The 25,026-nt window shown below is 39.6% G+C and overlaps 1 protein-coding gene across 2 annotated transcripts in view; it reads left to right on the top strand.

The window, feature by feature from the left end:
- nol4lb (nucleolar protein 4-like b) overlaps nt 1-25,026 on the top strand; it is an 85,912-nt gene that overhangs the window by 33,795 nt on the left and 27,091 nt on the right. For both annotated transcript variants that reach the window (XM_060894164.1, XM_060894166.1), the window contains exon 5: nt 9,491-9,638. In XM_060894164.1, coding sequence (XP_060750147.1) covers nt 9,491-9,638 — 148 coding nt within the window. The remainder of the gene's footprint in view (nt 1-9,490; nt 9,639-25,026) is intronic.

The following is a 25,026-nucleotide window of genomic DNA, read 5'->3' as shown; positions in this document are numbered from 1 at the left end:
TGCATCTGTGTGAAAAGGAGAGCATGTGTGTGAATGTACGAGAGAGAAAGTGTGTGTTTATGGTTGAAGAGTGTGTGTGCCTGTGTGTAGCAGACATGCAGCATTAAGCAATCGATTTGTGGTTGTTATTGTGAGGAATACAGTGTGATGCTGTTGGATTTCAATAAAAAGTTTTCAACCTAATTTGTATCTTAACTTGCTGTTATCACTAGTTACTGTACCTGCTTCAACACTTAAACACAATTCTCTCCAGAGACCTTGCGGTTTCAACACCTGTCAATAACTTATGGTCGGCATAGCAACCGAACACACCATTACATCTGGCTGAAGTAAATCACGTTCTAAAATAGTGACTGACTGACAGACGCAGAATCAGGTGCACAGAACAAAAAGCCAGTGTCTTCATGCCACACGGCTGCTTTGTTGACAGAGATGAAAGCATCGATGCCTGTGTTTTGGAGTGAAAGCAGAGTATCGCCATGAGCACTGAGAAGCGAGCTCTCGTCACACCTTCACAAAGAAGAGACCTTGAGGCAACATTGCACATTCCTTGCTTCACACTTAAGACCTCACAACACCACCTTAGCGTGTATTCTGTAGACACCACCGCATTGATGTTAATCATTCACACAAAATTGTGGATGTTATTTCATTAACCTGGTGTATTAAATAGCACAATATTTGCCATTTACAAAATCTGTATTGTCTGGAATATGTACGCTGGGCCATGTCTCTTCTGTTGACGTGTTGAATTTTTAATTCCCCCCCCCCCCCCAATGTGCTTTTCCTTGCTGTTTAATTGATTTTAAGATTTTATGTCTTCAGCAGAGATCATGTTACATATACAGTCGTCTGATTTGTAAGGTTTCAGGCATTTTCCTGACACGGTAAATTAGAGAAATCACTGCACGAGACAATAAAGCATTGATAAATGTGTTCACGCTTACATGATCTAAAATGTTTTAAGTGACAATAACTCCTTATTTGCGAACAAAAGAAATCTTCCCAGCAAGTTTCTCTACTGCGTTTCCGTGTGTGCTGAAGTCGGAGGAGAACGGCGTGTCGCACAGACCCCGTTCAGAGAGTTTGCACGCATCAGGTGCTTAAGAATTCGCAATCCTTTATGATATTTAAAGAAAAAGAAGAGGGCACAGGCTAGTCGATTCTGGGAAATGATACACTGCCTCCATATAACAATGTAAAAGGAAAGGCTGCAAGCTCTGAAGAGCTGTTTACATCCTTTGTTTTGCAGAAAGGATCTTTTAATTATGACATGTCAGCTTTCCAATTCCTAGGAAATGCAAAGCTTTAAGAGATAATGAAATGGACTGAAGATGTGAAATATTCCATTCACGTCAGAGGTAGTTTTACAGACATAAACACAGCGCTCGCAAGAGACGTGCGTTAGAAACGCGATTGTTTCACTCCTCAGAACAGCCGAAGGCAGCCCACACACGCCTGTGCGAGTGCATTTAGGTGAAGACCTTCCAACAAAGTGCTGTTTGTATGATGCAGTGCTTCATGTGACAAATGAAGCTGTTGTACAGGAAGGTTTCCGAATCATGAAACCAAACAGACTGATTACATGGCACTTTCAGCTCATCACAACTCTGCTCCACTGTCCAAAACTGCAGCCCATCACTACTTAAGGGTCCCCCAGGGTAGCACCTGGCAGCAGGGGGATTGCAGACCAATTTTTCATTCGGCAATAACCAGACTTCACCAGGATTGTCACTTTAGCCCAAAAAGTTTGTTCCTTCCTGGACAGAAGCACAATTGTGCATAATTTGTCCTTCAGGGGAAGGATAGAGGTTCCCCCAAAAGCCCTCTAAGCCCCTTTATGCTAAGTTTTTCAGATTTGTAAATTGTGTCTTGAAACAATCCGTCTTGAGACTGGTTCATGTTGGTGGATTAGTGTTCCCACTGCCCCAGAAACCAAAATTTAAAATTCCAATCTTTCTACTACCTCTGGTGCCTCTCCCTAATGACCAGAGACATGTATGAATGACTGCATCCTCCACAATCCCAACAGGCCCTTAGGAACAAATCCTTTTTTCCTTAAAGCATTCACTGTCATGGTGAATGCTGTCAATTTATTGTGATAAGATGCAGCAAGGTCACACAATGTAAAATCAGATGAAGTTACGTATACTAGAACCGTTAATGCCTTCCTTTTTACTTGTGACTGGAAACCACAATCCAAAAACTGTGCTTTTTTCTTTTCTTTTCAGACAGCAGGGCACAGGCTCTAGCTTGCTCTTCTCATGTAGTGGGTCTGTTTTGGAGTGTTTCCCCATCAATAAAGATAGTAACCGTCAATTAATTTCTTAGTGCCTGGGGAGCAGAGGGTCATGGGGGCATGTGGCACATCATCCAGCTGGAATTGAGGATTGTCCATCTGGTGCTCAGGTTTTTCTTCTACTGTCTTATGCCTGTTCTCATCATGTATGTTATGCTGGGGAGTCCTGCTGTCGCGTACTTGGTACATCCCAAAATAGATCACCTGTTCATATGGCTTTGGCCCTGCAGGATGAATGTGCTCTAAGGACTCCAGCAGCCTTTAGAGCACAGACTTTATCTAGACTCCATTTCAGTAATTGTGTGCATCATTTCCGGATCCAGTGGACTACCTAAAATGGTTCAGAGAATAATCCTTCATGTATAGCTGGGATGCAGCAAGAGCGTGTATTAAAGATGTTTGTAATAATCATTTCAGCAGTGAATAGCATGTTTCTGTGGACCGCACTTCCCCGAGAGCACAGCGTCGGCACTCCCAATTTTTTCCGGAGTCCCTCAAGGCTTCTTTTTATGATCTCATTAAATCACTTCAACAAAATAAGTGGGAGAGTTGCATGTTCTGGCAACAAGCTCAGCTTCCATCTGTTGGTGGACAGATAACTTTGGCGGAATCCATGTAGCCGAACCTAGGATTTTTTATTTTTTATTTTTTTTTTTCTTTCCTTCCCATGAAGGTGAACCTTCAGAGTGTTCCTTATGGCCAGAATGCACCCTGTGCTACTGTCTGGATCAAAGCCATCAAACCATCCTCATACTGGCTGTTTATTTTGTCACATAGGAAAGACACAGGGTCCTTGTCACTATTGCTTATAGACAACCATTACTGTGACTTTGTGACATTCTGGTATATTTTATCCACCAACCCTGGCAGTTAGGTGGGGTGGAACGGCAAGCTAATTATATATGCAATTGTATTAGACATCAATTTGTGATTTATCTTGGAGACTGTTTGTGCTCAGGAAAATATCCAGATGATTCATACAGCCCATAGTGATTTTTTTGGGTTCTACAGTATATTATGGTTGGTTTAACTGCAGAATTTACTCCCTGTATCCCTCACCTTGTGCAGAGATAGGAAAAATTGCATATAATCATACAAAAATATTTGAGTGAAATAGTGGCTTTGTGTATTGTTCATCAATTAGAAAAATTGCTTTCTCGTGACTCTCATCATAATGAATAAAAGGCAGAGAGCGAAAGCAAAAGGTTGGACATGCCTTGATGTGCTGTTGCTTTGTTGTCCCCTCTATTCTTCTTTACTTCAATGCATGGACATGCCCATGCCTGAGGGTTTCAATGATGCCCAATACTGCACAGTATGTTCTATAGTGAGTCAGAGAATGAGCGAAGCATCTGAAAGAGGAGCAGCAGGAGTTTGGGACGCCCTCTGGTCCGATTCCTCCTTCTCACTTTTCCTTTTGTTCAGTTCTGCAGGACAAGCGGCTGTGTATAGAATAACATGCGGCGGCGGTAATTGAGTGCAGAGATTTGGTTTCAGGACTGCACGGGTGTGCTCAGTGTGAGGTAACTGACAGCAGTGTAGTTACAGGGATGGGACAGCAGGCAGAAATAGCTGCAGCACCTCTCCGGCTATAATCAATGAAGGTCACGGTCATTGATTAAGACCTGTCTTCATGTAATAAAATGCTTTTTTACTTTTATACTTATTTCACGAAGTCTGGGATTGAAAGCATGTTAGAATAAGCACAGGGTGAAATGACTCTACAGGTTTCGTGCCATATTTGCAACTACGCCAATGTTCTAAGTTCACCAAAGTTAATAGACGCCGCAGCTCTGCATATGAGACACTGCTAGTGTTTTAGCCTTTTCTCAGCTGGTTTTCCTATAGGATCAATACTCTTTAGTGGAAGCTCACAGTCTGCACCATGTTAATCCTCACTAGGCTTGACCGCATGTGTGTTTGTATTCACACCGAATCTTGATCGAGTAATGTCTCCCATATCAATACCTTCACCTTTCTGTCTGAAACGATACAGTTTGGCTGTTGCTTTACCTGCTAGCTATTGATCCTCTCAAATGGAGAGAGGGAAAAAAAAGAGCAAAACAGAAAAGGACTAGCTTTTTATCTGTCAGAATGGAGAGAGCACCTCAAGTGCCTCAGTCATGGAGTTTGGGAGTTTGCCAAAACCATCAGCATTATATAGACGTATTATTGTGATCATTATTTTTATTATTATTGTTATTATTATTAGTTGTTTTTTTTTTTTTTGCAAGACTGACTCCATTGTGTGCGTGTTTACTACTTTTGTTTGCGCTTAGTGCTTTCAGTTCAATATTTGTATTTATTTATTTTTTTATTTAGTTTTTTTTTTTTTTTTTTTTTTTTTTTTTTAAGTTATATTGCAATCTAACCTTGAAACATTTCTGTCAGATTTTTCTTCTTGTTCGCAGTTTGTTTCAAGCTTTGTTCTTGGACTGTTTCCATGGTAGCCAATTAGCAGACTCTGGTTACCCCTATTTTTAGAGAAGTGTCTAAGTCCCAGCAGTCTCTGTAGACTATATGTGAATAAGAGTGAGATTATGGAGGAGTAGAGACTAGAGAGGAAGGAAAAAAAAAAACATAAGGGCGATACATAAAAAGAGGTGAAATGGTGTATGAGGGGTGGAAGGAGGGTCAAACTACTTGTTAATATTTACAAAACTGTAAGACTATATTGCCCTTTTGAAGATTTCTAGTAAACTTCTATTTTTATTTTTGCATCCTCTAGGAAGAAGATGTTATAACAAGTGCCAAAAACCTACTTGTCTAGCATCAAACCACACAATGTTGAATGTATTTATTGAGAAACCATTATTGATTTTACAGTGTAAGTTTATAATGCACTCTGTATACACCACTTATCAGGTTTAATTGTACTCGCCAATAGGTTTCTTTTAGACTTTAAGCCTAAGCAAATCTGATCGAGGGAGAGAGACGGTGCGCATGAGGGAGAAAGAGAAGAGCAGCCAAGTTTGAGATATGAGAGGAGGAGCAGACAGGAAGAGTTAGCTCGCTAACTAGATTAACTTCAAAATGGCCATGCCACGGATCCGGCTTCTGCCCTGAAAGCTTCCTCAGTGACACCAGACAGTTCTGCCTGTCGCCACATCGCACTTTTGGCCACTGTTGGGCAAAAAAAACTTTTCCAGACTGCATCATTTTTGTTTGGATAAATATAGATTAATAGTCGTTTCTCATGTTTTCATGGTTTGTTGTTGTTGTTGTAGACTTCTACCATATAGCTCTGACAAATATTTCAATGTCGAATCAATTGCGTTTGTACCCATTGGTTCTCTACTGGACGTTCACCTCAATAAATGAAGTTATTAATTATTAATGATTATTTCTGGTCCCTCACTGCGCTGTAGTGACAGCAGCTCATTATGCAAGTAACGTTAATCTGCTAAAAGGTACAATCTACAGAAGACAGGAATTTATTGAGAGCGAAATATTTATTTAGGCTGGGTGGAGAACCGCTCCCAAGGTCGTCCACTCTACATTTTGTCTTCCTCATACTGGTACCGTTTGGTACACGCACAAAGAAAAACCTCCATGAATCCGAAGGCTACGCATTCCCATTCCCTCCAATCAAGAGAACATTGCACAAAAGAGGCCAGTGGGTACAATACTGCCTCAATAAAACATCTTCTCCGTAAATCTTGTTGATGAAAGGAGAGAGCCTCAGACTGTTTTACGACCGAGCGGAGTGGCCATGGGCCAAAGCCCTCGCCCCTGTTTTCATACAGACAGCAGTTCATCGGGGGAGCAGGCGGAGCAAGAGGAGCATCATCTACATGGAGATGAGTGGCATGCATTAGCAAGGTCATTAATAAACAATACAACTAATAAAAGGTTGGCAGGATTAAGTAACAGGGATGAGAGGAGGTGAAACGTTAGGGAGATAGACTCTAGATTAGATAACCAGTATAGCTCTAAATTGGATCATCTTTACTTTGCAGATCAGAGCTGAAGTAGTTAAATGCAGTTTTGTAATCGAAAGGTGTTTAGAGATTAAACTAAACTTCTGTAATCTTGGCTCTGGTAACATTTATGCATGTTCCTGATGAATCTGTTGAGGGAAAGAAATTATTTTGGTGTCGAATCTCTTGTTCCTAAAGTGAGCAGTGCTCATCCCTGAACCCTCTGACGTCAGGCGGATTTCTTGACACAACAATGACCTCAGCGGCCCTGACAGATCCTTTCTACTGGCTGCCTCCTCAGACTGAGCATTTATGTTCAGTTGTTTAAGATAAGGCAGTATTGGCATAGTCGAGGTGGCCTGAACGAGAAGGACGCTAAGCCCAGAGCAGGTTCGATGGCGCTTGTCTCCTCAAACTCACCATGCATCCTTAATGCAGACAAGTTGCAATTGAAACGTTACCTAATCAGGGCTGCTGGCAGGGCATGTGTGTTGACTGGCAGGTCTGAGGGGATGCCAATCTGATTAAACAGATAGGTCACAGAGTTGTCAGGTCCCCCGCTTTTAATGACGGGCATTAGCAGATGCGCATGTTGCACGCTGCCCTTGCCTCACAGTTACACACAGGCCTAATGTTAGAACAAATGAACTCATCTGGTCACACAGCTGGCTTGAGTTCTCCCTCGTAGCATAGTCAGTCCATGGAAACAGCTTTATTTTCAGGTGTTATTAACACAAGCCAAAGCTATTAGAATTTTCTTCTCCATTCTTTTCCCTCACAGAATGTTTCTGTTTCTGTATTTGAGCACACCGGCGTCCTTGTTTCTTATGGCCTATTCAGAAGGACCACGTCTCGTCTCCAAACGATTCGTATGAAAGAGCTGATGGCTCCTTTCGTTTCTGTACCGATTACAGGAAAGTTAATGCTGTGACAAAGCCTGATTCATTTCCTCTTCCGCGAATGCAAGATTGAAAGATTTGATATTCATACATATCAAATCTTGTATGAATGTCTGTCGGTTTAAATTCTCCCTCTAGAGTTTTGCCTGTTATTGTTTCTCATGTCTGTGCCCTTGCTGGACAGAATAGATGCATTTTGACTAGTGATGGTTGGATGCCATGATTAAACTGAACTATTCAGTGCGCACGGATGTATCGCATTAATGATACTTCTTTTACAAGTGAACAAATGTGTTTAGGTAACACACCATGGCAGTAGCGGTAATAATATTAATAACAGTAATAATGAAACCCATTTTAGTAAGTTATGTATAATTGAGATCAGTAACGATTATTCTGAATATTGTCAGATCTGGGTAGAGCTACAGTATATGAAGTTATATGACAGTGAATAAAGCCTTAGTACTATTTAGTGATGTTTATCATACTGATGAAATTTTAATAGATGCATTAAATGTTCTTGCTCATCCCTTAACGTGAACTAACCATTATTCAATCAGAACAACGTGCTTTATTCATTATAACCTCTGCATTGGTTCATATCACCTAAGGCCAGATGGTCGACTCTTATTGGAACGTGTTACCAGATAAAAAGAAGCATGCTGAAATTCTTCATATATAATGCAGATATTCAGTAGATGAGATCTGTTTGGGAAGCATTTTGTGCTAATCTCTTATTGTCCTCCTAAATCCCGAAATGTCTCCTGTGTAATATTGTATATTGGATTAAGAGCGAGTAAATTAAGATGAGAGAGAGAGAGAGAAAGAGAAAGACTGAATAATCAAGAGAGGATTGTACATGGAGGAAATGAAATGTATAAAAACAACAACAAAAAAAAAACTTAAAAGACAAAGTAACAATGTTTTTTCATTTCTTAAAAATGCTGGTGCACTTTGGACCTTATTACTGAGAGTGCTGCGCTTCCAAGTCTTGTTCATTTCACAATCCTCAAAAAAAAAAAATTAGTTGAACACGCACACGCACACGCACACTCACACACTCACACACGCACGCACACACACACTCACTCACAAAGACATTTTTCATATTCGTATTTATCAGCAGCATATCTGATCTTGACTGGAGCTTTCTGTGGAAGTAATTCAGGCACCATTCACCATCTACCATCTCAGGATATAGAATAGAAATGCATTCAGTCCACTTGCATAGTGCGTCACAAAAAGGTCATACTGTGCTTCAACCTTTTTTCTTGATCTCTCTTTCATATGCACTGCCCTCATAATCACATCATGCAGCTGAAGCCAAGCCCTATAGCCTTGTAGGCTCTGTGGGTTTGTAGTGGTGTGTGTGTGTGTGTGTGTGTGTGTGTGGGTGGGTCTGTGTGCATCTTTTCCTTAATGACCACCTGTTGAGACACTTGCCATAGATGTGCGCGTTCGGACTGGGATCTTCATAGGACTTAAAAGGAACAAACGTTACAGGAGCAGGTGGTTTTCACTTTCATGTGGGTGGGAGTGAATGACCATATATGCAGCTCGCAGGACAGAAGGAAGACCATGTGGATATACATCGGAGCATAGACAACGGCATTTTGTGATGCACTTTCTGTGATTCTTCACTAATAAATCATATAAAGAATATGGAATTTATGCCTGTTTTGCAGGTTTCAATTTTCATCAGTGAATTGTAATGCTTCATGTTAAAGTAGACACTCATGACTTATTTGTAGTTTTTTTTTTTAGATAAGTTCCAAAAAAACAATAATGGTTAATAATCATTTATACCTTCTACTGTAAGTACACGCTGACACCAATGGTGACATCATTATTGGTGACGTGGATGTGCTATTTCAGGTTGTTTGCTTATCCATCAGAAGGTTGCGGGTTCGAATTCCAGGTCCACCAAGCTGTCCCCCAGAGCACGGCTCTTAATCCTCAATTGCTCAGTTGTATAAAATAAGTCGCTCTGGATAAGAAAGTCTGCCAAATGCCATAAATGCAAATTAACGTAACATCGAACCCATTTCTGCTCTTTGAGATGCTTCAAAGGTCTGAAATTTGAAGGTTGTCTGCTAAAATTCTGCGTGTTTATAAGAGCAGAGGTAAAAATGTCTCGCGCTGAAATCAAACATTATTCTGACTAATTTTATATCAGACTTGTGCTGATGATATAATTTATTTTGTTTATATATAACCAACTAAGCAGGTGCAGGTGAGTACAGACAGGAAGGTGTTTACTGAACACTACTGTGTAGAAACGTGTACAAACTTGTCTGTTTCCATCAGTTTTCTCTCCCTCTCAAAACATTCTCATCCATTCTGCATTTCTCTCTCTTCCTGTTCTTCTTTAGGATGAGAGTTCAGTGAGCAGTGAGGAGTTTGATATGAGCGACCCCACATGGATTTCAACTGAGCACCACAGCGCACACTCAGACCTGAACCCAGCCACGAACATAGAGAGAATGCTCAGTCCCCAAAACACACACAAAGAAGACGATGGTAAGAGCAGCGATGTCCTCGCTCGCGCACACTTTCCTTCTTAACGCGTTCTTTCCTTTTATTTTATTTTCTCCATCTTGCTTGGTTTCACTTTCTTTGTCAGTTCTAACTTGGTCTCATCTCAATCTTAATAGAAACTATCTGACCCCTTATGGGGAAAAAAGAAGTAATGGCCTCTGAAATGAAAGCCAATAAAGCAGTATGCCAAAGCATGATGCTTTTGTCACGTTGACGTACACTTGCAGACTCTCTCTCACACACACACACACACACACACACACACACACACACACACGGTGAGCATGAGAGCCAAGGTGTGGTGCGAGTGAATCGATTTTGATCAAACACTTTCCCCCTCTCTGCTTCCGGTTCACAGTTCCAGCAGGTTCAGTGCACATGAGAATAGCAGGGAAGAGAAGTGGGAAGGAGCGAGGGAAGGGTGAGGTGAAGTGGGAAGATTATTCAGACAGTGCTGCAGGGAGATTCCAGGCTGAGAGTGACTGATATCCACAGAGAATAAAGAAGCCAACCTCCTCATAACACTCATCTGCTGATGCTTGATACCTTCTAACCCTTCTGTTCTTAGCAGAAACCCAGACATCAGTTTCTTGGAGACGGCTTCTTTCAGAGTACAAGTGACGAGCCCTTTGTTCATCATGTCTCTTTATTTCTCCAGTGATCAGACGAACAAGCCTATTTGCTCCTATAGATTCAAATATTAATCGAAACAGATGTGGTGCCTAAAGTGAGGTGTGTGTGTCTGTGTGTGTGTGTATACATATTACACATATATACATACTGTAGACACTATAGATCTATTTTTTCCACATACATATGTATATATATTTATTTTTTTTCTTGTTTGGTATAAGGCAGATTGGCCTGTTTTTTTCATACATTCCCTGTCATGACAGCAAAGCAAATCAAACATTATTGACCGCTCTTTGGCCAACACAACCAATCAGATATATTCAGTTTAAACACTTTTATTGTCTCAATAGAAAACAAAATATATATTAATCAGTACAGTATAATAAAGGTGACCCAGTGACCTAAATCTTTGCATTTAATGACTAATTCATTGGCAAACTCCAAGATCCTAATTAGACACTCAATTAGTGTTGTAGTAAAGGCAGACAAACTCAGTGGCTAAATTTGTTAAGTTAAATAGACCCTGCTAGTATCAGTTGACAAATACATGTGCTACAAGTGCCTAATTAGAGTGATCAATATCCATATCCAGGCCTTTTCCAATGCATAAATATGCATCATTTCAAATTGAATTAAATCTTGAAACACATTTCTCACTATATCTCCTCATTCACCAAAAAAAAAAAAAAAAAACGTCAGGAAAGCGAAGACTTAATGTTTAGTTTAGTTAATGAAAAGTTCTGAAATCCTTATTAAACTGTTTGATGGGTTTTTTTTAATTATTTTTAGCTGTTACAATCCAGAAATTAACACAAAATGTGGGCTTTAATGTTGCAATATTATTTAAAAAAGAAAGTGTTTTCATAATAATTTAAATAGTTATAGGTGTTTTTGTCAGAGGTGGTTAGAGTATCAAAAATGGTTCCTCAAGTAAAAGTACTATTGTTAAGAGAAAAATCAGTAAAATAACATACTGAACGTAAATAAATGTAGGTGCATCTGATTTAAGCTTGTTTCAAGATTTCTTTTATTGACCACCCGCTTGGCTGCTAAAACTTCAGTCCCACACGCGTACAGTATATTAATACTTCACACAGACAAAGCACTTTAAAACGATCGTTTACTCAAAAACAGTAACATTTCTATTTTGTTGTTTTCAACCCCACCAAACACTACAAGCATTAAACGTGTTGGTGCCATTGCATCACCGTATTACATAAAAGAAAATATGGGGGTTTTCTGATTAGCTTTCAACACACATTTTCAACAACTAGCTTTAGCTTTTGTCACTACATTTCATAGTATATTTATAGGTCTGCATAGCCAAGAAATGGCCACCAGGGTTGTGCTTGGACACCTCAGATCCACATTTGTGGCTATGTTTATCATGATTATTATTAGTAATTAGTAGTAATAATGACACTTTCCTTGTTGCTAGATTTATACTAATCTAACACTGATACTAATTATATCAATAGTTTTAAATTCTGTATGTATGCGTAGTTATCTGGGCTTAAACATGGAGGGAAGTAGTGCCAACACATTTCTACTTTAAGATGTCTACTCTAATAAGACATTCTCTGCTCCATTATTATCTGCCAATATTTCCATTAAATTCCTCCAACTGAGCCTGGATCCTACGGTGTGCGTGCTGCTTGTTCACCAAATCAAATTAACAATCTTTACATCATGTATTAAGCACAGTTGTGATGTGCTAAGGGAAGGCAGAGATGATCTCACTTGAGTATGTGTTAATAGCCATCAAGGATCTGCTTTTAGCTGCTTTCACTTCATGGTCAATTTTAACTTCTGTTCAGCAGGCGCTTTAATGCTAGAGCGGTTGTTCTTAAGCCTGAAGGAAACAGTCTATTGTTTAAGCGATGTTGGTTTTCCTCGGATTTTATCGCCGCAAGTCACCGTAATATGAAGTCGCAGGTAGAAGTTCCTACTACTGGTTACCATAGTAATAACATATTATCAGTGGGTTGCACAGCTAGCATTCCAAATTAGTTTTCTTGCTGCTAAAATGAGACATTCTGGGGGATGAGTGTTGGTATATAAAATGTACCAGTGTATATCAACTCTGCTGTCTTTGCACTCTTTGGACTAAATTTTCCCAACTCCCTAGACAAGCACACATCTATTCGCCAAAGTTCATGGGCGCTCATGGCGTCGGACGTCACCAGATCAGATTGAAAATGTATGGTCTCTGGTCACTTTGTCACAGGGAGTCTCGTTATGTGTGAAGAGCTCAGCAGAACGTAAATTAGTGCCAAGTTCAGTGACATTTATAAGTATTTTGTGAGCTATATCTGTGATTAAAAAAAAAAACATAGCAAACACTAGTTTTTCAGTCAAAGCCCTTGACTACAAATAATGATCATCATAGCAGCACAATTATATTCCAAGTTAAATTATGTTATTAAATTACAAGTCATTACTTTACTTCTGTGTAAAGTACTGATTAAGTTCTGATAAAGTAGGAACCAACCATGTATGTTAGAAGGCATATAGTGACTTCAAGCTTCTCTCTTTGGTTCTCCATTATCTCAAATACACAGTTATTATCTAACAGATCTGCACTTCGCTCTTAGTAACCGAACGTCTTGTATCTAGGTTCCAGAGAGTAAAGCAAGAGTTGTCTTTAACCATTCAGGTGAGGGGCCTCTCATGTGAACTGATCTTTGAGGATGCCTCTGGAATTGACGTACAGAGCAATCAGTTATGAGTGACAGCTACACCTGGCATAGTGCACTCAGTTATCAATGGGGATCTGACAGTGCATAGAAGGAAAACAAACCATATTCAAACTGAACTAGATTCAGGGAAATCTTGAATCTCTGTGATTTTCGGTCCCATCCGAATCTGCCGTGTTTTGATGTGCATGTGTTCGTAAAGATTATGCCGGTAAAAATAACTCAAGTTGATGTATTAAATACGTATTGACACATTGGTAAATTTTCTGTCATATCCTGTGGGGAAAATATTTATTGTATTTTTTCTTCTTCTTCTAATCAGTATAAAAATGCTCCAGGGATTACTCTTTCTGTCGTCTCCCCAGAAACCAAATCATATTGATGCTTCTTGGGTTTTAGGTATGTTGTGGCTTGTAGATGTTGTGGTCATGTGACCTGCTACAATGATGCCTCATTGCAGCTTCGAATGCTTGTGACAAAGGACAAAGCAAGGAGTTTAGATTAAAATAAGGTGTCGGTGTTATGTGCGGTCATAAGCATCATAAATCATGCCTAATTATTACAGATGTTCTTGGTGACATTACTTAACAGACAAAACAACCATCCTTGATATTAAAACCACTGACAGTTGAAGTGAAGAACGTTATCTTGTTAGTGACCTCTGTGTCAAGGGGTGAGATTTATTAGACCGCAAGTGCAATGTCAGTTTGTGAAGTTGACATGTTGAAAGCAGAACTAAGGGTCAAGTGTACTGTAAGGGGCCGAGCCGTTTTACTGCTAGTGGCTGATCGGTGTACATCCGGATATCTTATCGTGTCTGAAAGAAGAGTGAATGGATAAGCGGTAGCTGTCCTAGCTCTTCTGTAGTTCTCAATGACGCTTTGAAGAGTAACGCAAACACCTTGCGGCACATATCCTGACCCCAGAGAAAAATATCAGTGAAATATATATTAGTGTTTAATTTTGTGCCCAAACTGTGAAGACTGACACTGAGGATTTGTCTGGTGAGGCTTTGTATGAAATACTAATGCTGCTTCCCCCACACCACAATCCTATACGTCCAGGGAAAGAGAGACCGAAGAGCAGGAGAGAGAGACAGGGAAATAGGAGGGGGAGGGAGAGGGTATTGGCAGATGGAGTGGAGGAGGAAGGGTGGAGGAGAATCTATAGAAAATATAGCTTTCTGCAGAGGGGAAAGAAAGAGTCAGACGAGCTTATATACATTAAATACATTCTAATATGCATTGAGCAAGAACCACTCTAACAGCTCACAGTGAATTACCAGCTTGCTGGAACAATTTGCTTGTTGATTTTGTTTAATGATGATATTGTTTAAAATTGCTAGTTCAGTGAACCTCATTAATTCCATAGCGCCTCTAGGTACTAAGGTCTAAGCAGATATAATCAAGCACAATTAAAGTCTGTAATCTTTGAACGGGAAATATGAATATGATCTGCATTAACCGGGGCTAAATGTATTAATTAACTGTGGTCTGTGAACACACGGTTAAGGAACAATGGAGCATATTAATGAATATCAGTTTATTGAGTTATATGAATGGAAATGTCTAGCAGTATTCCAGCGTGATCCCGAAGTCGCTCCGTGTCGGGGCGGTGCGAGGCAAACTGGCGTCAATCAATACAGGCTGTTTGTCTTATTGTTCAGTTTTGGGGGAGGATTGAACAATACACATAGACACATGGATCCTACCAGTCTTTAACTAACAGGTTATAGCAGCACAGGGTACGCACCATGCTGCAAATGCACAGCACTCCCCCCCTGGGGTCCCTCTATTTGAATTCCTAACAGCACTCATGTGGAGTTGTTTATTTTGTTGTGAATATGGGAATATTGTGTTGAGTTGTTTTTACAACTGAATATGCTCTTGATTGGCACGTTTCTAGAAGATAAGAGGCGCAGAGTTTGCATGTCCGATTAAATATACAGCCCTAAGGTGCGGTTGAAAGAATAAAAAAAGGCAATTACTCAAATCTTTTCAGGGTTAGTAAATCACCAAAGAATTCATCTGTTTGTCAAATTTCCCACCCACTGTTTTCTTATTCTCACAGGAACACTCAGAATACAAATTAATCAATTTGCATGTTAATAATAATCTTGATTTCAGTCACTAGGAAAAAATAATACAGAGATGTCTTTATTATGTGGCGTTTCCCTGTAGAGGAAAATGTAAAAATTGCAAAAAGAATTAGGTGCCTTTTTCTCTGAAAGAAATCACATGCTCCACATTCCAAAATGAGAATTGAATTGTATTGACATTTCTCACAAAAAAAAATGACTTCACCAAAATGTAGAACTCTAATGAACAAACCAGAGATGAGATGAGCGGAAACTCTGAGAGAAGCAGGAATCTTCTGGGAACACGATTTTGATCAGAACTCTGATAATGCTCTTAATGATTATATAACGCTTACCAACCAGCTGTTACAATTTCCCATAGATTTAAAGGTATATTTAATGTAATTAGCTAAAAAAACCTCAATTGGTTCATGTAAACAGACCATTATATCAGCTGGTGATCGAGCTAGTGTTAATTTCATCACCTATTTTTAATTTAGTCTTAGTCTTAGTCTTGTGCCAAATGTCCTTGTTAGTTTGTCATATTTAGTCATTCACATATCTTCTTTTTTTTTTAGTCAAGTTTTAGTCGACTAAAAGTCTCATCATTTTAGTCTAGTTTTAGTAAAAATATACTATATTTCTACTAATTACACATATCTCAAACATTGGTTATAAATGTCATAATTACCTGACAAAATACACTTGTTGAATGACTTTTGTTGAATGCAAATGTTAAAGGTGTCTGGTTTGAATTTCTGATTTAGGAGACACATTCACAAATGATTAACCTGTTCTGAAGAGTATTTTATTTTAACCAACACAATTCAAAAGCTGGGGCCCAACAGACTCCGACTGACAACTTAATTTACAAAGGTTTTTAAAACTGTTTTGGTTGCCTTGTGTCTCATGTTTCTGTTCAAATCAGAAATAAAATAAATATACTCAGAAAAACTGAAAAGAATAGGCCTACTTTACTGTGGGCCTAAAATACAACCTATTTACAGTCCGCGAATCACAAAAGTATCAGTGAGAAGTTGAGAACACTCGTTTAAACAGTGCATACACTCGAACTTGACTGAACATCACATTTTTTACTTTATTGATACTGCTTTTAATCGTAATGCAAAGACCGGTCATCGGGACATAAGCTGTCATGTACAATAAAAGAGCCTGCGCAGCGACAGGAAATATAACTTAACACAAAAAGCCTGACTAGACCAGGGGTGGACTTGCGCTCAGGAGTTTTTTTTTTTGTTTTTTTTGAGCGGCGTGTGGATGAATTGTTTCTACGCACACACTAAACAGCGCGAAGCCGCGAACTCGTTGTGAATATTTTAAAGGCGTAACAGCTGATGAAAAAGCAGAGACAATTGTAGACAAAAATGAAGAGAGATTTTATCTTAGTTTTTATTTTATACAAAACATTTTCGTCTCGTCTTTTTTCGTCAACAATAATGCATATTAATTTAGTCTTAGTCAGCATTTTTGGACAGTGGTGCAGTCTTGTCATCGTCTCGTCTTAGTCATGAAAAAAAGGTTGTTGACGAACATATTTCGTCTCGTCTCGTCTGACGAAATTAACACTAGATCGAGCTGACCGAAAGCTTTTCTCCATCACTGTACCCAAAGTGATGCAGCTTGAAGATGTCTCATAAACAGTCACGTACACTCACTTGCTACTAGAACAACAACTACTGTACCTGCTTATTTGTGCAAAGACCTGAATCTTCAGCTTTCCGTGAGGCCAGTGTCCTCATATTTCTGTTTTTGGCCGACAGGAGTAGAAGCCTGTGAGCTCTTCAGCTGTTCTAGTCCATGTGCCTCAAGCATGTTCAGCATGTACTGTAGTGGATCCTAAGATGCTTTTCTGCTCACTACGGTTGTAAAGAGTGGATGTATGATTTACTGTAGCCTTTCTGAGACCTTTCAGCCCACACTACTGTGCTCACTGGATTTTTAATTTTTTTTTTCTGTCCATGCCATTGTGTGCACCCTAACTGAAGCTCTTGACTTGTATCTGCATGACTTGTTTATGCACTTTATTACTGCTATGTGGTTGGCTGCTTAGAAAAGTGCCTGAATGAGCAGGTACACAGGTGTTCTAAATAAAGTGGGAGGGTGAATGTTTTGAGCGTTGTAAGCTAGTCGCTAAACACGTATTCTGTTACACCTGATGCATAGCTTTATATATTAGATTGAATGACCTCTTTCTGAAACATGGGCGGATTAGTTTTAACCCCGTAGGCTTTTAGGTGACCTCTAAGTGACCTTGAGACATGCAGCGGTCTCAACTGTTTTTTTTTTTTTTGTTTTTTTTGTTTTTTTTAAAAAGGTATTCACGTACTCAAGGTGTGTGAGTGTGCTTAGAAAAAGAGAGAGAGAATGAATATGGTGATGGTGAGGGTAAAGCAGGCAGTGAAAAAATAACAACATGATTTTGAAAAGCATCCCAATGGACCAAAGAAATGGAGGTTGAGTGTAAAAGTGAATAATTACACTAGGTACTTAGTTCATACTCAGCACATAAAGCATGGGCATAATTCAGGCTAATAAACACCTAGGAATGCACCGTTTGCTGTCAACAACAGTCATTAAACACCTCACTGACTGTACATGCATGTTATTGAGGGTACTCTGGTTAGTTTTTATTGAATACATTTGCCTTTCATATCAGTCACTATTTTCCTGCAGTAAAGCACGCAGTCCACCACACACTAATCACGAAGAACCACAGGCATTTATAGGCTTATGCTATCTGCAGTGAGTGTATGCATCAAGGTAGGCTGAGAGCAGTGTTTGATGTTCTGTAATAGCTCTTCCTGCTGCATAATGACAGGTGTCTGATTGTTTCCTTGCTAGAGGAAATGTATAACATTAGAGATACATGTGCTTTTAAGAGCAGGCTTTCACCGACGTCTCCGGGCCGAACATTTTATCCTTCTCTCCTCCCATTCTGTCTTCAAACCCGCTCTGAGCTGCGATCGACATCGTGCTCCACTATTCTGCTAGTATTATTAAGCTTTATTGAAATCTTTTAGAATGCAGGCAAACAGTTCCAACACGCCGAACAGCTTCACCAGCAGCAGTGAAAGGCAACGTGTGGCACAATGCAGTAGTGAGCATGTCGGGAGGCGAGGCAAGTGAACGTTGGCCCGCTCGTTCCGGCTGAAAGCTTTGCAATCCTTTTTGAATAGAGGGGCAGAACCTTCTTCTGTGACTGCTTATTACTCATTCTAAAGTGGGTCCTGCAAGGAGTGCTGCTTCAGATAAATAGCTGACAAACTAAATGAACATAGAGGCTTTGCACAAATGTGTACAGTATGCCGATGTTAATCACCTCGGATATTCCTCACAACAGTCTAAATGGGACTGAATGTACAGTACAGAGGAGCTAATAACATGCAGACCTATTACTGTTGCTTTTGAACTGCAGGAACAAATAGTTATTTTTGGTGCACTGCTGCATCCACAACTGCCAACAGATGACCTCCCACAGCTCCAGAAAACAAATCACAAACCCTGTACACAAAGCAGCTTTGAAAACTCCAGACTGACTGCCAGCCAATGGAAAGGATCCGGCGGGTTTGAGTGACAGGTGCGGAAGGTGGAGACTCATTAATATTTTCAGGTTGCTGCCTCTGGTTTCAGCAGGTCACAGATTCTTATCTTCTCCTGTTGGATTTATCTTCTAATGAGAGTAACTTAAACCCAGAGTGAGTTGGGCATCTTCAGTCGGTCACTAAGGTTCTTTTGATATACTGACAAAGCGAAGTTTAAAACATTCCCACACCCTTATTATCAACACCGAGATCCAACTGTTCCAATTTTAGGTACATTAAAACCTTTCATATTTATTTGCTGAAGCCATCAAACACCTTTTTATTCCAAAAAACACTTTATATCATTAAATTGTGAAACCCAATTAAATAACCAATCATTTGCATTTACAACTAAAATAATTAAACATGAAGTATACCTGTGATGGTAACCGATAGTGTAACATCATATAAAATAATACAAATAAAAGTCCGGGACTCTGACTACAACACCCTCACAATTTATTTATTTATTTATTTATTTATTTAGAAAAGACTTGATGGCAGCTATAGGTTCATGAATTCTTAATGGCCCTATACAATCTGTGCTACAATCTATGTGTTATATTACATAATACTAATAAATAAGAACTAATGCCTACTGTGTACTATGTACCTGCACTAAATGTCTCCAGGTTCTGTTTTTTGTTTTTATTTATGTGAACTAATTATATGCATGTTGATATATATTACATAGATAGATAGATAATGGGGGGTGGTGGTATATAGATATATATATATATATAGTGTGTGCATGTGTATACATGGATGCATACACTCGCCTGCCCACTTTATTAGGAACACCTGTACACATGTTCATGTCGTGATAAAATCAGCCAATCATGTGCCAGCAGTTCAGTGCAAAGCGAGTGCAGATGCAGGTCAAGAGCTTCAGAGAATCTTCACATCAGAATGAAGAATACACGTCATCTCAGTAACTTTGTTTTTTGTTTTTTTTTTACATAAGCTTGAGAACTGTATTGAGCTGTATAATGTGAGACAGTGGCTGTCGATATTGGTGATTGTTTTAGACAAGACGTGCATGTAGGAAATGAATTTGAGCTGACTGAAGCAGCTTGACTATCTAATATGTTTCCTACTATCCTATGGCATAAACACACATTTAAGGCTGTATTCTAACACCGAATGTTCTCCCATCTATCACAATGTTTTCATTAAACGGTTAATGTTTTCACCTGATCCATCATGTATTACAAGAGTGGAATTGGTAGTTCAGATATCTTTATTTTGTTGTTCCATTGGCTTAATTTTCAGAATATCACCCACAGATCTATGGAACAGTGTGTGTCAATATAGTGCAGATACATAGGAGCCATACAGAACAGCAGCAATAGCTTTCTTTACTTCTATATTTAGTGATGTTTATTCGAAGCTGTTCAATAGTGGAAGGCAAACCTTAGTCCTATTTACAGTAGGTATGAAATCACAAGGATTTTTGAATAGTTACATTCTGATAAAGACCACTGGACACAGCATTCAGGCATTGGTCATTTTTTCTCTTTTTTTCATGGAAGTGGCGCAATCATTTTTAAGCATATGGGACTGTGATAATACTGAGCACTAGCTGCTAGCCCGAGAACTCGGCAAGTGTCTCCAGTTTCCCAGATCCCACCCAGTTTGTTAGCACTTGACTGTAGAGCAGTGAGGCAATTCATGTGGAACAGATGGCTATTCTGCAGTCTGTACTGCAGTTGGAATGGTTCTGCATCTTGCATCTTAAGTGTTGTAGCTTGAACAAGTTCCCATAGACACTAAAGAGCATGCGGGGGAGAAAGGAGAGGCGGAGGATGATAATCATGTGATAACCTAATGGAAATACTATTAAAAATGCAGGGCCATTAACATATGACATTTCCCAGTGTGCATTCTATTTGATTGTGAGTATGTTTGCTAAGTTATTGTAGGGAGTGTACAGCGGGGGAGAGAGAGAGAGAGAGAGTTAGGAGATGAAAAGATAAATCATAAGAGAGCAAGAGAAAAGAGAAACAAATAAATGGGCTGCCATTTTCTTCTCCTTTAATAGGAGTTAGACAACCCCCTGATCCTTTTCTTTTTTTTTTTATTTGCTATATCCTATTTTTAGTCACTTTCATCTGCTACCAATAATGGAGTAATGTATCTGTTAATGACACTTATTAGCGAATAAATATTCTCAATCAGTCTATAGTCAGTTAGGCTGATTTGGAGTAATAGTGTGTGTGTGTGTGTTCAGAGGTGTGCTACTGGTGTTGGGTCCTTGAGAAGATGGTTTCCACTGAGTCAGGGCCAATGGCTGCTTAATTATTAACTGCCACCCCTCCACGCCACCCTCAAATAAGAAGAGCTTGAATTAATTATTATACACATGGGCTCACTTGCTTGACAGATAGCTAACAATTTGTTTTGTTCACAGGAATGGTGGCCTGCTGTGATTTAGAGCATGCTTCTGTGAGTGTGTTTATCATTGTGTGTGTGTCTCTGTGTGCATGCAATTAGACAGCTAGGTCCTGCTTACTGCTAATGAGGTGTGTTTGTATGTGTACAGTCTACAGGAGTGTAAGCACCCAGGTGTGTATCCCAAGCTGTGAACTCGCTGTTCACGTCCTCTGGAACTTGCTAAAGTCTTCCCAGAACTCTATCCTGTGTAAGTGAGTAAAACTGGGTGGGTATGTAGCTTTGTGTGCATTACCACACCGAGCAGAGGCCCTGCTTTCTTTTCTTCTTCTTCTTTTTTTTTTTTTTTTGATTGTTTTATGAGGAGTTGGTTGGGTGTGTTTCAGAAATGCTGAGTAAAGGTCGATCCATAAAACCTCCAAAATGCCCCTGAAATTTGGACTCCCTGCTATCGGATCCTTAGGATTTACCGAGAACAAATTAAGAGGACCTGTGAAAGAGCCATGATAAGATAACCTACTGTAAAAGGGGAATTGTTTGCTCTTTGAATTAGCCTTGACATTCTTCACCGAACCAAAAAATCAATAAACAGTAAATTCTTAAGCAAACACTTTAAAATACAGGCCAGCAGCTGTAAGGATTTTGGTGAATATACTCGCCTGTATCTGCACACTTTCTGCCTTAATATCAGTTTACTCTGAAGATGTTGTCCAGTGGTGAAGCAGACTGACTGTTCAGGTGTATATGAGAAAACGTGAGCGGCTGGACATGAGATTGACCCACACGGTAACCTGGCTGTTAGTGACACCTTCGCCTCTGAGCAAGCACGGATGTGAAGTGGGCAGTTAACCCGCTGATAAAGCACTAAGCCTGCTCTAACCTCTTTAGTCCACTTCACCATAACCAGGCCATGACATCTACCTTTCGTCGAGCGGCTCGTCCGTTTTGTGTATTTACTCCCTTTCTCCCTTAGGTATTGTTCATAGTTTCGACTAACCTCATTTGTCTGATGCCATGAGCAGTAGTGATGGTGAATATTAGAAGAATTAGAATTATCAGTACTTTTTATGATGATTGCTGTAGGGTTGCAGTTTTTTTGTTTCAAGCATCATTGTTTGAGAATCGAGTTTAAAGGATTAAAATCTAGTTAAGTAACAGCAACTCCTCTTGCTTTTAGTACTGTATAAGCATCGACATGTGGGCCCATTGGTCTGTGCGCTTACAAACACACAGTGGTGCAAGCGCTTTGTGTGCGATTGTAGTTCTACCCATCCCATCCCTCCCCTTATCCTCTGAGGAGATTAAGGAGTTCAGTGCTTCAGAGAAATGAGATCAGTTTGAGCTTTACCCAAGATTCTACACACACACACAGACACACACACACACACACACACACACACACACACACACACACGTATACACACATAAACAGACTTCAGCTTTGGTGTGTTGCCTCAGCATGTCTCAGTACTACATTAGGGCCAGGTCTTCTTGATTGCAGCAGTACTGCAGTGATCCACTTCAGTATCCACTGTGTTTAAAGATTTTTGTATTTCTGCAAACATTTACAGAATCTACCAGCAGCTATTCAAAAAAGAACATCAAAGAAACAAGCTCTATTATTTTGGTTTGAATGATTTAGGAAGACTTGTGCGGCGTATATGGGCTTTTATGTTTCAAATTTCAAACGAACCCAGTGTTGAGAAGAGAAATACTCCCAATAGAGGTAAAAGAAATTGACAGCAAGAACCCAAGGCCTCCTCAACACTCTAGTGTTTATTGCCTGGTAGAATTCTGTGACCCTGAGACTGCTAGCTGCTTGTCTTTTTTCCCCTCTTTCCTCTCTCCTGTTTATATCATCAGTAACCTTGTGGAGGAAGTTGTTTTAAGTCTCAGGTTTTATACAGCAAGGAGCGTTTATGGCTATTGACTAGATTCTGGTTCTTCACTGCCATTTGCAGATCTCAAGGCTTCAAAATGAATTCATACATTGCCTCCAGAAAGTACTCAATGCCCAGGGATTATTTCTTTTTGCTGTATTTTAACATCTAATATTAGAATGTTAGAACGAAATTGAAGAAATGAAGTATTTAAATGTATTATTTAACAAAGTAAAAGTCTGAAAACGGCACAGTTGAAAAGTATTCACCCGTCTCTTTTAGTGATCTAAACTGAGACTTTTTTAAAAGCTCAAATGAACACGTTCATTTTAAATCCGTTTGCGTTCAGTTGTATGCTCTTATAACGAGCTCTGACTTTGGGAGGTCTCACAGCTAAAATGAGAATTAGATCAGTCCTGCTGTCATGAAGGCCAAAGAACTGTCTTTGAGATGTTATGAGGTTGTTTGGAGAAAAACAGATCCATTTAACAAAACACAAATTGTCAGAGGAGTGTCCAGGAGTCCAGCTACAACACTGAGGGGGTTGCAGAGTTCACTGGCTGAAATAAGAGAACCGTTGCAGACATCAACATTACTTCAGCTCTTCACAGATCCGGCCTCTGAGGGAGTGGCCAGGAGGAAGCTATTTCTGAGAAAGCCCATGTTAGAAAGTCTGAGAGCTTTTGGAAAAAGATTTTGTGGTCTGGGAAACTAAAACTGAGCCATTTAGCCTGCAGCCCAGGCACAGTGTTGGAGCAAACCAAATACAGTGCAACACAGTGTAACATCACTCCTGTATGTAACATCACTAGCAGTCTGGTGCTAGCATCGTGCTCTAGGGCTACTTTTCCTCAAGAGAACCCAGAAAGCTTGTCATTACAGGAAGCACAGATGTAGACAGATGTATGCAAAAAAAAAAAGACTGTTCTAGTCTGAGATGTTTGTCTTTAAGGGTGAAAATCTATGTTGTATAATAAATGAACCAAAGCACAGCGTTGAAATAAAAAATTAAAAGATATTTGAAAAAAAGGTTTGTGTTTTAGAATTGCTTAAGACTTTTTAGGATTGACATTGAAAACTGAACGCTGCTGTCCACCCACATTCTCCAGCTTGGCAGAAATTTGAGTGCAAGAAATATATGAAAGCAGCAAAAGGCACAAAATTCATAGTGACATCTGAAACAATTCAAATCTGTCATTGCTGTGAAAACACTGTTCACACTGAGGGGGTGAATACTTATTAATTCATTCTGAGGACATTTAAATATTTTATTGAATTATTATTATTATTTTTTTTAAAAAAGTTACTTGAAAAGGATTAGGAAAAAAACAGTACCTGTAATTATTGGGGTGTGAATACTTTTTGGAAGCACTATACACACTTTCGGTTTTAATAACGCTTCTATCGGATCAGTAGATCTACAGTTTATTTCTTTATAACTATAGAATAGAAGCCTTTATTTTGTCAGAAATTCTTTCTTCACCCTAACCCTAACTTTGGAGGTTTGGGTCAGAGCTCAGGGTCAGACACAATACAGCACTCTTGGAGCAGAGACGGTTAAGGGCCTTGTTTAAGCGCCCAGCAATGGCAGCTTGACAGTGCTGGGTCTTGAACCTTGAACTTCCAATCAACAACCCATACACACATTTCCCTAGTGATTCTCACAATCTTAGTGAAGCATCTCATAATGAGAGCTTCCAGATTTTAACTACTTCATCACCAAATTTCCAGCAAGTTACAGTATTCCCATCTCCACTGGTTACTCATCATCAGAGTCTCGGTCCCACAGCGGAAATCTCTCAGTAAAAGAATTGTGCAGTATTCAGCCAAGCATCTTCAGCCGCCAAATCACAACTCGGTCTCCTGAGCTTTTGAGATGCTAGTGCTTTTATGACCTTACCATATGACATGCTTATATTTGCCAGCATATGTTGTCATAGGTACTAACTGCTGATAACAGATGGAGCTTGCCACGCTGGCTGACAGACCCCAATTGGTGAACAAATCACATTTATGTTGTCCAACTGATGAGTAAATGTCAGCTGTGTGTTGTGTTTGTTTCATTGTGCGACGGATTCTATGACCCATGTC

The sequence above is a fragment of the Tachysurus vachellii genome, chromosome 19 (assembly GCF_030014155.1).
Source record: "Tachysurus vachellii isolate PV-2020 chromosome 19, HZAU_Pvac_v1, whole genome shotgun sequence".
Taxonomy (NCBI): domain Eukaryota; kingdom Metazoa; phylum Chordata; class Actinopteri; order Siluriformes; family Bagridae; genus Tachysurus; species Tachysurus vachellii.
This window is presented reverse-complemented; position numbering and strand designations above follow the sequence as displayed.